The sequence below is a fragment of the Neolamprologus brichardi genome, chromosome 17 (assembly GCF_056152115.1).
Source record: "Neolamprologus brichardi isolate AB-2024 chromosome 17, ASM5615211v1, whole genome shotgun sequence".
Lineage (NCBI taxonomy): Eukaryota > Metazoa > Chordata > Actinopteri > Cichliformes > Cichlidae > Neolamprologus > Neolamprologus brichardi.
In genome coordinates, this window is record NC_142120.1 from 15,231,280 (window position 1) to 15,243,587 (window position 12,308).

General features: G+C 38.4%; 1 protein-coding gene across 1 annotated transcript; it reads left to right on the forward strand.

Annotated features, from left to right (window-relative positions):
- Nucleotides 1–3,575: 3,575 nt before the first annotated feature.
- cd36 (CD36 molecule (CD36 blood group)) lies at nucleotides 3,576–11,151 on the forward strand. The gene is made up of 12 exons (XM_006780839.3): nucleotides 3,576–3,814; nucleotides 4,199–4,359; nucleotides 4,493–4,637; nucleotides 8,031–8,186; nucleotides 8,270–8,361; nucleotides 8,537–8,586; nucleotides 8,697–8,766; nucleotides 8,996–9,183; nucleotides 9,297–9,415; nucleotides 9,518–9,591; nucleotides 10,409–10,463; nucleotides 10,558–11,151. Exons 1-12 carry the CDS (start codon nucleotides 3,692–3,694, stop codon nucleotides 10,729–10,731), a joined length of 1,407 nt encoding a protein of 468 aa, XP_006780902.2. The 5' UTR covers nucleotides 3,576–3,691; the 3' UTR covers nucleotides 10,732–11,151.
- The last annotated feature ends 1,157 nt before the right edge of the window (nucleotides 11,152–12,308 follow it).

The window sequence follows — 12,308 nt, forward strand, 5'->3', positions numbered from 1 at the left end:
GAGCGCTATACTGTGTTCCGAAAGCAGCAACGGAATCAACACTTCCGGCTTAATTTTCCACAATAAAAGAAACACCTTTAAACTGCATACAAAATCCCTTAAAATAAGCTTTATGCTATACTTTTACATATTCCATGCATCGAAAATCAATCATTATATATTTTTACAAGAGTTTCCTTCTTTTAATCATTTCATTATTATTTTCTTTTAGCAAGAATAAATGTCAAGCGATTCGTATGATACTTTTACTCTGAAGGCAATCACCGTCAACTGGAAACGTGATCAATTGAAAAGCATTCCCATAGCACACCCATAGCTTACAACTGCTTGCCCAAATAATTGTATTTTTTTCTAACTTAAAACTATTATTTTGATTAACAGTATACAACATTTTTATTTCACCATATGTGATAAATATAATTTTTAAAACAACCGTGACATGTTTACAATACTATGCAGTGTTTCACTTTAATTCAATATTTCACCACATCTGCTTAGACTTATTGCAACTGGTTAGGCTACATAACAAGCTTGTATTGCTCCCATGGGAACTACACCTCTTACCATAGCAGTCCCATCCCCCACCCATTCACAGCCAGTCACAACCATTGTTTGTGGCTTAAATAATTTAGCCTGTCAGACAAAGTCTGAGCATTCAAAGTAAGCACTGCACTTTTGTGCACACATTCCCGCGGAGCAAACGTCATTTCGTTGCCTTTCTGTACAACTTTTATTTACAAATGTGACTTTTTACGAGTACATGCAAATATACAACACTGATCTTTCTATTTTAGTCCTGTTTAATGTGGAGATTGGCTATGCAGCTCATCTCCTGCATACAGTTTGCTAGTAGATTTTAGGTTGTACACCCTAAGCAGTACTACCACTAGTACTACTAAAAGCTGATATAATTTTATACAAGAAACAAAGTTATATAGATGTAACGAAAAAGGACAGAAGACTGGTGTGACAGAGGGGGTGCTGGGGATAGGGTGAGATGGAGGCAGATGATCCACTTTTGTGACCCCTAAAGGGAGAATTTGAAAGAAAAAGACTTAAAATAAATTAACCTATAAAATACTGTATGGCTGTGGTGCATTCATATTCTTTGAAAACATGATGACTAGACATAGTGAAGATATATACCTCAGTTTTTAAAAAAGAAGAAGTTATAAAATACTTTCCCGGGTTTTACTTGCAGCCATAAGCACTGTATCTATTTTTTTTCTTCGTTTAACAAATCCTGTAACTTTCTGTGCTTAAAATAGCTGAAAATGTTCCAAAACTACTTGAAATTATCATCAAAATATGAAGAAACTACAACTTTGAACACATTTACTGTAAAGCATTACCAGTTTGTACCACGGGATGGTGCAACAAGTCAATGTAATGTGTCTCTAACCAGCCAAATGAAAAAAAAAGCATTGTTAATTAACACCGGTGTACCCCACCTCATGTCACCTTATGAGACTAGGGAACCCGTCCCAACAGACACACCCAGTCCTGAACTGCCCTGAAGAAGATGATGGATAAATGATGGACTTTTAAAATGTTTGACTGTTCCAGATTAAAAAAAAAACAAAACAAACAAATTTGCTTGTAGGTGTAAGGTGACCAAACATAAGTCAAGGAGCTAGAACAGAATTAACAATAAAATATTTAACAGCCGTACCATAGTGCTAGAAAAGTTACATTCTGTTTTGAAAGTCGCTTCTGTTTAATTGAAGAAGGTGACAGAAAAACATACTCGACTCTCTCTCGAGATGAAGTAAGCCACTCTTACGGAATATATTTAATGCCCTTCTTTTTAAACATTGCTTACTGTTTTGTTGTGCTGCTCCTCACAAGACTCAAAACCCTGTGGGAGCACTACATGGCTTTTAAATCAATAAAGCCTTTATAAAGGTGTACATTTTTAAGAAATACAGACTAATTTTGTGTGCATCCAAAAGTTTTTTCTTTCCTTAGTTTTAGACATTTTATGATTAAAATTACATGTTTTAAATTAGAAATAACTAAAGACATTAAAGTAAAGAAAAGAAAAAGGCTGTAGGTGTAGTGTGTGCCCATGCAAAGTGAAATCCTGGAGTCACACTTGCAATAAACAATGAAGTCAGTCAGGTGAGATTCATACTGTTTGACAACTGTATTTGTTTAAGCAGACAGAGACAGGCCTTTGGCAAAGATATGTAATGGAATTATTGTGTAAGCAGGCCCACTGTGCTGAACGTGCGGCGAGTAACGAGGCAAAGGTGGTGCTGCCCTCTAGTGGCAATAACACGTAACTTCAGAGTGCATGTGGTGGAAATCCTGAGTGGATATTTTTCTGCACAGCACCATGCTGCACGAATTCAGAACGTTTAAAAGAGGCACTCCAATAGATTTACACCTAAGGAGTAATTTGCTTGTCACATTGGGTAAAATACACCCTGTAGAAAACAGTACTATAATGACTATTGTTACACTGGAAGAGCTTTCTGTAATCGGACAAAATTACACCTCATCATGTCAGGGTGATGTCATAGGGGCTGTTATGGTTTCGGCTTGAAGCGTCACCTTCATAGCAGAAAGCATTTTTAGAATCTGTGTGCTTCCCAGGGAGGGTCTAAAGGCAGTTGCATTATGGGAAGTGTAGTATTCAGTGGTTTGGAATAAGGCCCATAAGGAATGAATGTCAAAACAAATCCACACTAATTTTCTATTTCACCACTTATAATATTGAAATGGCACACCAGGCATGCAGTCTTTTTCAGTCCTGTATAGCCAGAAAGACCCATCTATTAATCTATTAACTAAAACTAATGTGAACGATTTTAGTGCTGTTCACCATGCCAGACTATGTAATTAAAAAAACACAAAAGATGACAACAACCTTTAAATGATTTTTCCATCCTTGCATGATTGTAATCAATATTATATTGCTGCTGAGCAAGCTCACAACAAATAATGACAATAAAAAATAATTTCAACATAGACTCATGATAAGCATGGGGGAAATATCTTTGCGAGATAACGTGCAATTCATTTTCAGCCACACAGACACAAATACAGATAAGGCATTATAAATGCACTGCGATAATGGGAATATTCTTAATGATTTATGTGTTTCTTCTTTCTGAGCTTGTGTGGTCTTCCCCAGGACTGTAAATGAGTAGAAGTAGTAAAACAGGCTAGAGATGACTAGATATACATATGGATAAAATAAGGATCAGAATAAGAAAGGACTGCTATTGTATGCTCTTTGTACATCTTTGTCAGTGGTTTTATTATAAAATTTGCAATAAGAATAAACTAAAATTGAACAAAATCATGTACAGTAACAACCTGCTCACGTTATACTCGCACCCCATGTCCTGTTTCAACCTTTCTCCTGAGCCAAACTGTTATCACCTTGCCAGAAAGTGCTTACTCATACCAGGTTAAAACTCCTATCAGCTGAACCATAATCCTGTCTTGTCATTATATAACTTAATTTATCTGGCACCTGCAAGATATGTGTGTGCCTTTACTTGGCCTTTGCTGTTCTGTCAACTCCTCTGATAGTACCGCCTGCCTGTGCTGCTGCTGCTGTTCCTGATACACAGGCAAGCTGCACATACTAGCACACACCACAAACACAGAGACAGAAGGAGAACAAGCAGCCAGGCAGCCAGACGGACGTACGGTTGGAAGGAAGGCAACACACACCACCATGGGCTGCTTTAGCATTAAGTGCGGGCTTTTAGCCGGATCTGTGTTTGGGGCGGTGATAGCCATCCTGGGAGGCATCCTTATCCCAGTGGGGGACATGATCATTGAGAGGACAGTCAAGAAGGTATGGTGCTCATGTTTCACCCTTGGAATCAGGATAGGGAGTGATAGAGAGTGTGAGTGTGTGTATGTGTGTGTGTGTGTGTATGTGGAGATCAAGGTGAATCAGGTGAAATGAGAGGGAAGAGGCGTATGTTGTGGAAAGCTGCTCCAAGCACTAAACAAGAAGCCGTGCAGAAAGCCAGGCGTGCCGTCTTGTTTTCGTCTGTCAAAAGCATGTGTGATTTCTTTTTAGACATTGTAGAGACGGTCTAAATCTGAACGATCTTTTAAAATAACAGAGCATCCTCCTTTTTCATGTATCAGGGGAGCTGCTGGCCTGCTGGCAGTCTTGAGGCATGTTAAAAATAGATTGTGTGTGTGTGTGTGTGTGTCTGTGGGGTTTTAGGAAGCTGTCATTGAGCCTGGAACGACAGCTTATGACAACTGGGCAGCTTCAGAGATCGCAATTTACAGGCAGTTCTGGTTCTTTGACGTAAAAAACCCACAGCAGGTCGTGCAGGAAGGTGCATTTCCAGAGGTACAGGAAAAAGGACCGTACACATATAAGTAAGTTGGATTTGTTTTCCTCCTGCATATCATTTTAATTTCAAAGTCATTCGGTATAGTAATATTGTTTTAGTCCTTTATCACATTTATCTCATGGCACACCACATGCATTCATGACCCTCTCCTCATTAAGGACAAGATATCTTCCCAAAGCGAACGTCACATTCAACCCCAATAATACTGCCTCCTTCGTGCTGCCCATTGGTGCCATCTTCGAACCATCCATGTCAGTGGGACAAGAGGAAGACACAGTCACCTCACTCAACCTGGCAGTGGCCGTAAGTGTCAGGGGCTGTGCATAGTGATTCCCAACTTGTGTCAGCTCTGCTTTTAACAGTTTCCGTACCCTTTTTTTTTTCTTTTCAAATGCCAGTACGAGCACATGCCAAGGCAAGCTGTGCTGGCTTGCTTTTCAAACATTAATTTAAGATTCCAAACCTTTTTTGTCTTATGAACCTCCGTATCATTTTGTTTATAACGAAAGAAGGGTTACATTCTATCTTCCAGGATGGTTCATTTAAATCACGAATGAAAGCAAGGATAAAAGAAAGGGCTCATCAATGTATTGCAGAAATTGTGTATTTTTTGTTCCTATTTCATGAACTAATTAATTAATTAATTTAATATATTTTTTTGTGATACTACTGAGGAATCTGGGGTCTGTTCAAGGAAGCGGATTTATTGCAAATTCTGAGCTTGTTAACTTTGACATAATGGAAATCCTGAGCTTTCTATTCCAGAAAGAGGTCTTAAACTCTGGTCCAGCTGCTATAAATCTAACCAGTTAGATGTTAGGGGGTCCTAGGTCCGAAAGGGAGGTCCGGGATTGGAGTCACAAACACGCTGGCTCTTCTTCTTTACAGCAGTAGAAACAACAGGTTAGTCACGGGTCCGGGGAAAACTGTGCACAGGAGAAAATAAAGTTACACGGAGATCGCAGCAAGTCTACAAGGCTTAAAGATTCGAGGCAGAGGTTCATTAACGTGTCTAGCATAATCATCCAGCGGTGAGGTTGTCTGCATCCCGGCCTTAAGAGTCCAACCCGTAATTGGAGCCTGACGAGATGCAGGTGTGTGCCAAGGGCGGGAGCCTGCAGTGAGCTCCGCCCTGGCAGGGGAGAATGTACACAAAACACATGTGGCCTTGTGGAGCTGGCCGGGCAGACACGGGGACCATGACAAGCCCACAACTTTTTGTTAGCACAGTGACTTTATGGACAGCACATCAGCTATACACTAGACTGAAACATTCACTGTACATTACTCTAACAATCCCTGCAATATGCTAATAACTAATAACTTCTAAATTCTTGACTCTATGCTACAGATGGTCTGTTAGCATTTTAAGTTGAAAATGTTCACACATATAGTCAATAAGTAATGCTGAGCAACATTTAAAAATGTATGACAGATGTATGAAAAATGAAATTAGTAGTTAAGAAAGGCCTCGATTACATAGATTGTCAGCGACCACATCTGGAAACCTCGAATCGCTGGGGAAAAATGTATATTTCCTGACAGGTGGCTGGTTAGTGGTTTCTGGGTGATGCAGTAAATCAGCAGTAAAGCAGTGCTGCATCAAAAACCTCCTTGAGATGGTAGATACAAGCCAAAAACGGTGACCATGACCTTCAAAGTCAAAGTTGCACCTTTTTAAATGTGTCGGCACAACTTTAACCTCAAAAGCAAATGTTCTTTGTGTCATCCTGAGTAGTTTGGGAATGTTTGCAGCCAAGTCAGTGTCTTCCATGAAAATTACAGGTGACCACTGCACCCATTCACCTTCACTTTTGCTAGGACCAAACCAGTTTCTGGGTGATTTTTGGTCCAATACCGTATACATATTTGCGATCAATTTCATGCTTACGACTCTCACCAACCTCTAGAAATCACCTGTACTCATTTTAGTACCTTATTCCAGGTTCTATGATCAAATTGAAAACTCTGAAAACCGTGGCGAGTGATCCGAGTAGGTACTAATGGAAAAGGGGCTCTAGAGAACAGCTGTTACTACGGGATCACTGATCAATCTGCAGGCCTGTTTGACAAGATCTTTAGTTTCACAGCAAATGGCAGTAACCGCTAGCAACCATCTGCCAACCAGTCAGGGAATACACATTTTTCCCCTCACAATGGGTGGTTTCATATGGTCACCAACAAGTTTTTATGCTCTTTCCGTTTACAGCCTATTCATTACATCTAAAACTGGAAGGTAAAATTTGACAGGATTTAAGCCTTTAATCTCTTAGGGGAAATTTAAGTTGGGTTAGAAATGACTAAGTTGATGATGCTGAAAGTTACAATTCCTCTTTTCCCCCTGCTGTACAGATCCACATTTACATTCTTCAGTCCACAGGACAAAAATAGAGACTGTTCAGACTGTGCTGAAATTAACTAACTAGCTATTCTGGAACCCAAAAAGCTGAGTTTCCTAAATCAGAGTTAATCAACTCAGAGCTAAGGGTTAGACTGAGAGTTCGTTAAACCCACCTGCTGGAACAGGGTGCTGACCTCCAGGTCTGGAACAAGTGCACAAATTGGTAACGGAATATTGAGGGCAGCATGGTGGTGCAGTGGTTAGCACGGTGGTTGTTGTCTCTCTGTTAGCCCTGTGATAGGTTGGCAACCTCTCTAAGGCGTTCCTTGCCTCTTGGATAAATGGAAGAGAATGGATGAAAAATAGAATATTACTTGCTAGATGAATGGGGCTTTGATTAGCAAAGAAGTTGACCTGAATTTGAAATGCATTTAGCTACACTAAAATAGCAAATCTACACTAATCTTAATTTTAACATTATACATATATAACCCAATATACTTGGGTTGGTTAGTAAGATGTTTACCAGCAGATAGTATATGGTATAGCCAAAAATGCTAATATGGGAAACTAATCTCTCTGACAGCTCCAACAACTTACTCTGACAACTTTAACGCTTTTAATGAATAGGCGGCTTAACTGCCACGTTGCCCTGGAAGTTTGCAAAAAATACAACATGTTTGCATATTCACTCACACTCTGAGAAAAGGTTTTGAAATGCTTAGAATAGCTTTAGGAGATTAGTGGTACTTCCTTTTATACAGGCGTAAAAAAAAAAAAGAACTTCTCAAGAATTCTCTTTTGTGAAAAATTATAGACACCTCAGTGTTATCTAGTATCACCTTTATCATCATTATCTTTAACTAATTGTTTTCTGCATGACTTTATCAGTCTGTCACGCTGTGTTGGGAGATTTTTGATCCACCTTTCTTTATAATGCTGCTTCAGCTCACGCACACACACACACACACACACACACACACACACCCACCCACACACACACACACACACACACACAAATCTCTTACTGTGTTTGAGGGTGGAACATACAGACAAGTTGCAAGTCAATGGCAATTTTTCTTTATGAGCAGTTTATGAGTGTTCTCTCAAAACTTTAATAAAGCTTTAACAATGAGCGTGAGTTTGCTTGTAGTGCCTGCAAGTAATTAAGAAGAATCACTCTCATAAAAGAGGATTATTTTCTGCCTTATCTCCTGAGACAACAGCTGCTCTTGTTTGCACATTTAATATATGTACATATGGAACCATATTGCTTTGCTTTTTTTTTTTGTGATACCTTCATTGATGATAGCATTTTCCAAATGTAAGGGTTTGTGTTTTGGATTTTCTTTCAGGGGGCCTATTCATTGCTTCCTCCAGCATCACATATCTTGCTAGACATGGTCATAAATAGCACAAATTCTTCCCTATTCCAACACCGTACAGTTAAGGAGCTGTTGTGGGGTTACCATGACCCAATATTGAAAGACACCATCGGCCTATTTTCACCTGTGAGTAAACACTTGTACCAAATGGCAAATGCAGCATAAAAATCAATTATTTAACAAATTTGAATGAAATATGTTTTCCACAGTATAATGGTACCATTGATGGCCCCTACAATGTCTTCACTGGAAAAGATGACATTTCAAAAGTGTCTGTAATTGACAGATGGAGAGGAGAGACGTGAGTACAATTATGACTAAAAATACTGCATTTGAAGTCTGTATCTTTGATCAAAATTAGTTTAATGGATAATTAGATGTTACATGTATTTTAACTACAATCATTTATTTATTTTTGTTGTTAAATCCAATTGTCAATTGTCAATGTTTCTGACAAATTCAATCTTGTCCCACAGGAAGTTAAGCTTTTGGAATGATACATATTGTGACATGATCAACGGGACAGGTACGTAGGATAAAGTAACATGTGTTCATGTACATGTAACATATTTCTACAGCTCCTGATGCAGATGAATTACCCTTATGAACAGATTTTTCCCTGATTTTTTTCCTTAGATGGTTCTTCCTTTGCTCCGTTTATGGATAAGGATGTACCCATCTATTTCTTCTCATCAGACATCTGCAGGTGATAAATAATTTCATTTGTAGGTAAAATTTAATTTGATCGTGCCTGATATCAAGATCTCTTGATATTTCCTGGAAAGGCAAGTGTTGGAGCTTTACTGTAACCTTTGGACTTTATCCTATCAGTAACCACTAGGGGTCAGAGCTTTCTTATATACTCCTGTGTCAATAAAGTTGCCCTGTGGAGCCAAAGATGAACCTGAATTGACTTCTTATCTGTTTGTCTTCAGGTCTGTGTCAGCTAACTATGAGGCAACTATGAATCTTAAAGGTATTGAGGTCTACCGCTACAGCCTCCTACCATCCACTCTAGCCTCTCCAGTGGAAAACCCAGACAATAAATGTTTCTGCAGAAATTATGAAACCACCAAAAACTGCACCTTGGCTGGAGCGCTGGACATCAGTTCCTGTTCAGACGGTCAGTCAGCATACAGCATATCATGATCCAATTGGAAATTCATGCATCCTAAAGTTATAAGGATTTATCAGTCCGCCCAACAGCTTTTAATTCTGTGTTTGTCATCTTAACAGGTAGACCAATCTTCATCTCTTTGCCCCACTTCCTTCACGGCAGTGAATATCTACGGGAGGTTGTGTTGGGCCTACACCCAGATGAAGAGCACCATAAAACTTTCCTGGATGTGGAACCTGTATGAACCAATGTTATTTTATTTTATGTTTTTTTTTTTTACATTTTAGGAACAACAGGAGTTTGTAGATGCTAACTTTTATTTATTGTATATTTCCACTAGATTACTGGTTTTACCCTGAATTTTGCCAAGAGAATTCAAATCAATATGATGTATGGACCAGCAAAACACATTACGTAAGTTATGGTTCACCTTTTTAAAGGAATTAAGAGGTGAAAATTTGCTGTTTGTGTAGATTCAACAAAAATTCTGTGGAAGGATGCAGACAGACAGAACACAATTATGCCCCTCCAAAGCAATTTGTAACTCTTACATGACTTTTTTCAGTATGAAGGTGCCTTTTTGCAATCTTGTATGCCAGTTAAAGAATTATGAAAAATGTCCAAAAGGCTACAGTGTGGTGGCTTGAGTTACCAACAGGACTAAGCAGTCTAACTAAACAAAAAAAAATAAAAAAATAGAGCTACTGAATCAAGAGAAAAATGACTTGGGCTAAGGAAAAATGGGATAACTGTGGGATCCTGGCAAGTGTTAGGCTATTATTTAAGTTAAGCTCAAGCATTTGGATAGCTTGTCTTGCACTGGAATGTGAATAATTTCGAAAACTATCGGCTATTTTCTTTACACGTGCCTTAGCTAACAACATCAGTTTGCTAATACATAGCATTAACCATCTTGGAGTTAATTTGACTTATGGCGTTACGAAAATAGCAAAATTAAATGTTTTTAGACAGTTAGAGGCATTTTGCTACTGTTTCAACCAAGCAATAATTGAATATAGTTATTTAGGTGCTTTTTATCTGTCTCAATGCATCTCTTGCCATAAGCTAACTATGGCTAACTGTAGCTTTAGAGAAATTACATGAAAGAGCTATTTATATTCTTATATTTACATAAGAAAGTGACTAAGCAAATTTCCTCATCTTTAAAACTAGCCAAAGAAAGACATTTTAAGAGCAGTGAATATGAATTAATTAACTCTTTGTCCTGCAGGGTGCTAAACAAAGTGAAAGATCACACGGTATTACCTCTTGCTTGGATGAATGAGGTACGTAAAAGTAAAAAAATATGTGCGAAGCCTGTTTGCTCACTTTTTTTTTAATAAGTCGTTTTTTCATATTCTGTGTCCTTTGTGTAACCAGACGGCAACACTGGATGATAAAACTGCTGACATGTTTAAGAGGGAACTTCTCTCCCGCCTTGATATGTTGGAGATAGTACAGCAAGTCCTGCTGATTGCAGGTGTGATCATCTTTTTGGTGTGTTTAATTGCCTTCTTCTGTGTGAGGAGGAAAAGCAAAGCAAACCTTGGATGAATGAATCATTCATTTTACTGTTTGTTGTATGAGCACAGTGCATTGAAGCTGCTACATCAAACGTTTTGATATAGACTTGCACTTTTTTGGAAATTTTTGCGTTATTTTGAATTATTATACCTCCTGTGATAACTGGGAGGGATACTGTGATTTTGTAAAGCTGTAAAGAACTCATTTGCCAAGTATCATTTTAATTGCAAACACTGTAATATTAACTGTATCAGGGATTTCTAGAGGGAGAGCACATGGAAACTACTCTTAACTGTCAGGTAATGCATCAGACCTCTGAGAAGAGAGACGTGGAATAGTTTGCCATCTATGAAAGAAATGTACATGAATTTAAATATTATGTGAATGTATGCTTTGCTGAACTAGTGTATTTAAAATAAATAAATACTGGAAAAGAGAGACTGTTATCCAATACCCTATTCCTGTATTGTTCTTTATAATTACCAGGATATGAAAGCAGATCTGCCGTATATTCCCTTTGGTCAGGATACAGCTTGCATGGCCCCCCTGGCTAAAACAAATCTCTGCATCTCATGCTTTACCTTGAGTGGCCTATAAATCAGACAGAGTGATAAAATAAAGCTGGTGGGATCACTATACTCTGGTTGTGAATGGAACTTGTGATTGCTTGGTAGGAAAACAGTATTTCTGCCACTCTTTAGTAGTTTTAAATGACCCTCTGCAGGGTCCTATGGGTGTCTTTGAGTCTGCTGTTCCACAAGAATCTTGCTTGTCACTTAAGGCGTTTTATTGAGATTAAAAAAAGGCAAGTCTCTTTGCACTTATATTTGAGATTTGGTGTACAAGGCCTGTTTGAAAGTCTGAATCCTTTTAAGTTTCCATGTCCAGGTATGATCTAAATCTTTGGCAACTTTTAATGTTGTCTGTTTGTGAAGTACAGTGCTGTTAGAGCTTTTGCTACACTTACAGCACTCTTGGATCTACTCTTATATACACTTGCATGAGTGTTTCATGTGATTTCACTGTGAACTTTAAATTGAAAGTTAAACTTGGCTGTCCAAATCTTTGAAATAAGCATCAGTGAATACTGGCGATGATATTTGGTATCCAGCTACTACCCAGGGACTAAATTGCAGTTTTCAGTGGAGTCCACAGGGTTACACACCAGAGGCTCAACAAAAATTTAAGCTCAATCTCCCTACTAAATCCTCAGGCGAGCAATTTTGTCCACTCAGACAAAGCCTCCAAACTGGTACTGGTACAGGAGTGGAAACTTTTGAAAAAGAAAGCATGGAGTCCTATTTGAAAGTTTTCTTGCTTATCCATGACTGTTTGCATTTTATTGTGATTTTCTATCCAGGTATACTATTGCATAGTGAATCAAAATCTGATGGCACTTTAATGCATTCATAATTCCATTAATTTCACACTCATTGTTGTACCTTTTTCTGTGCATACTGATACACTTTGAACCAAAAATGTAAAATTCAGACCTGTTGCCAACTTTTGTACAGTACTGTAGTATTAAAAATGTACAGCACCAATAGAAGTTTGGCTTGTGCTGTGGTTGTACAGTAAACACTAAGATTTGTTGGTAAAACTGGGAG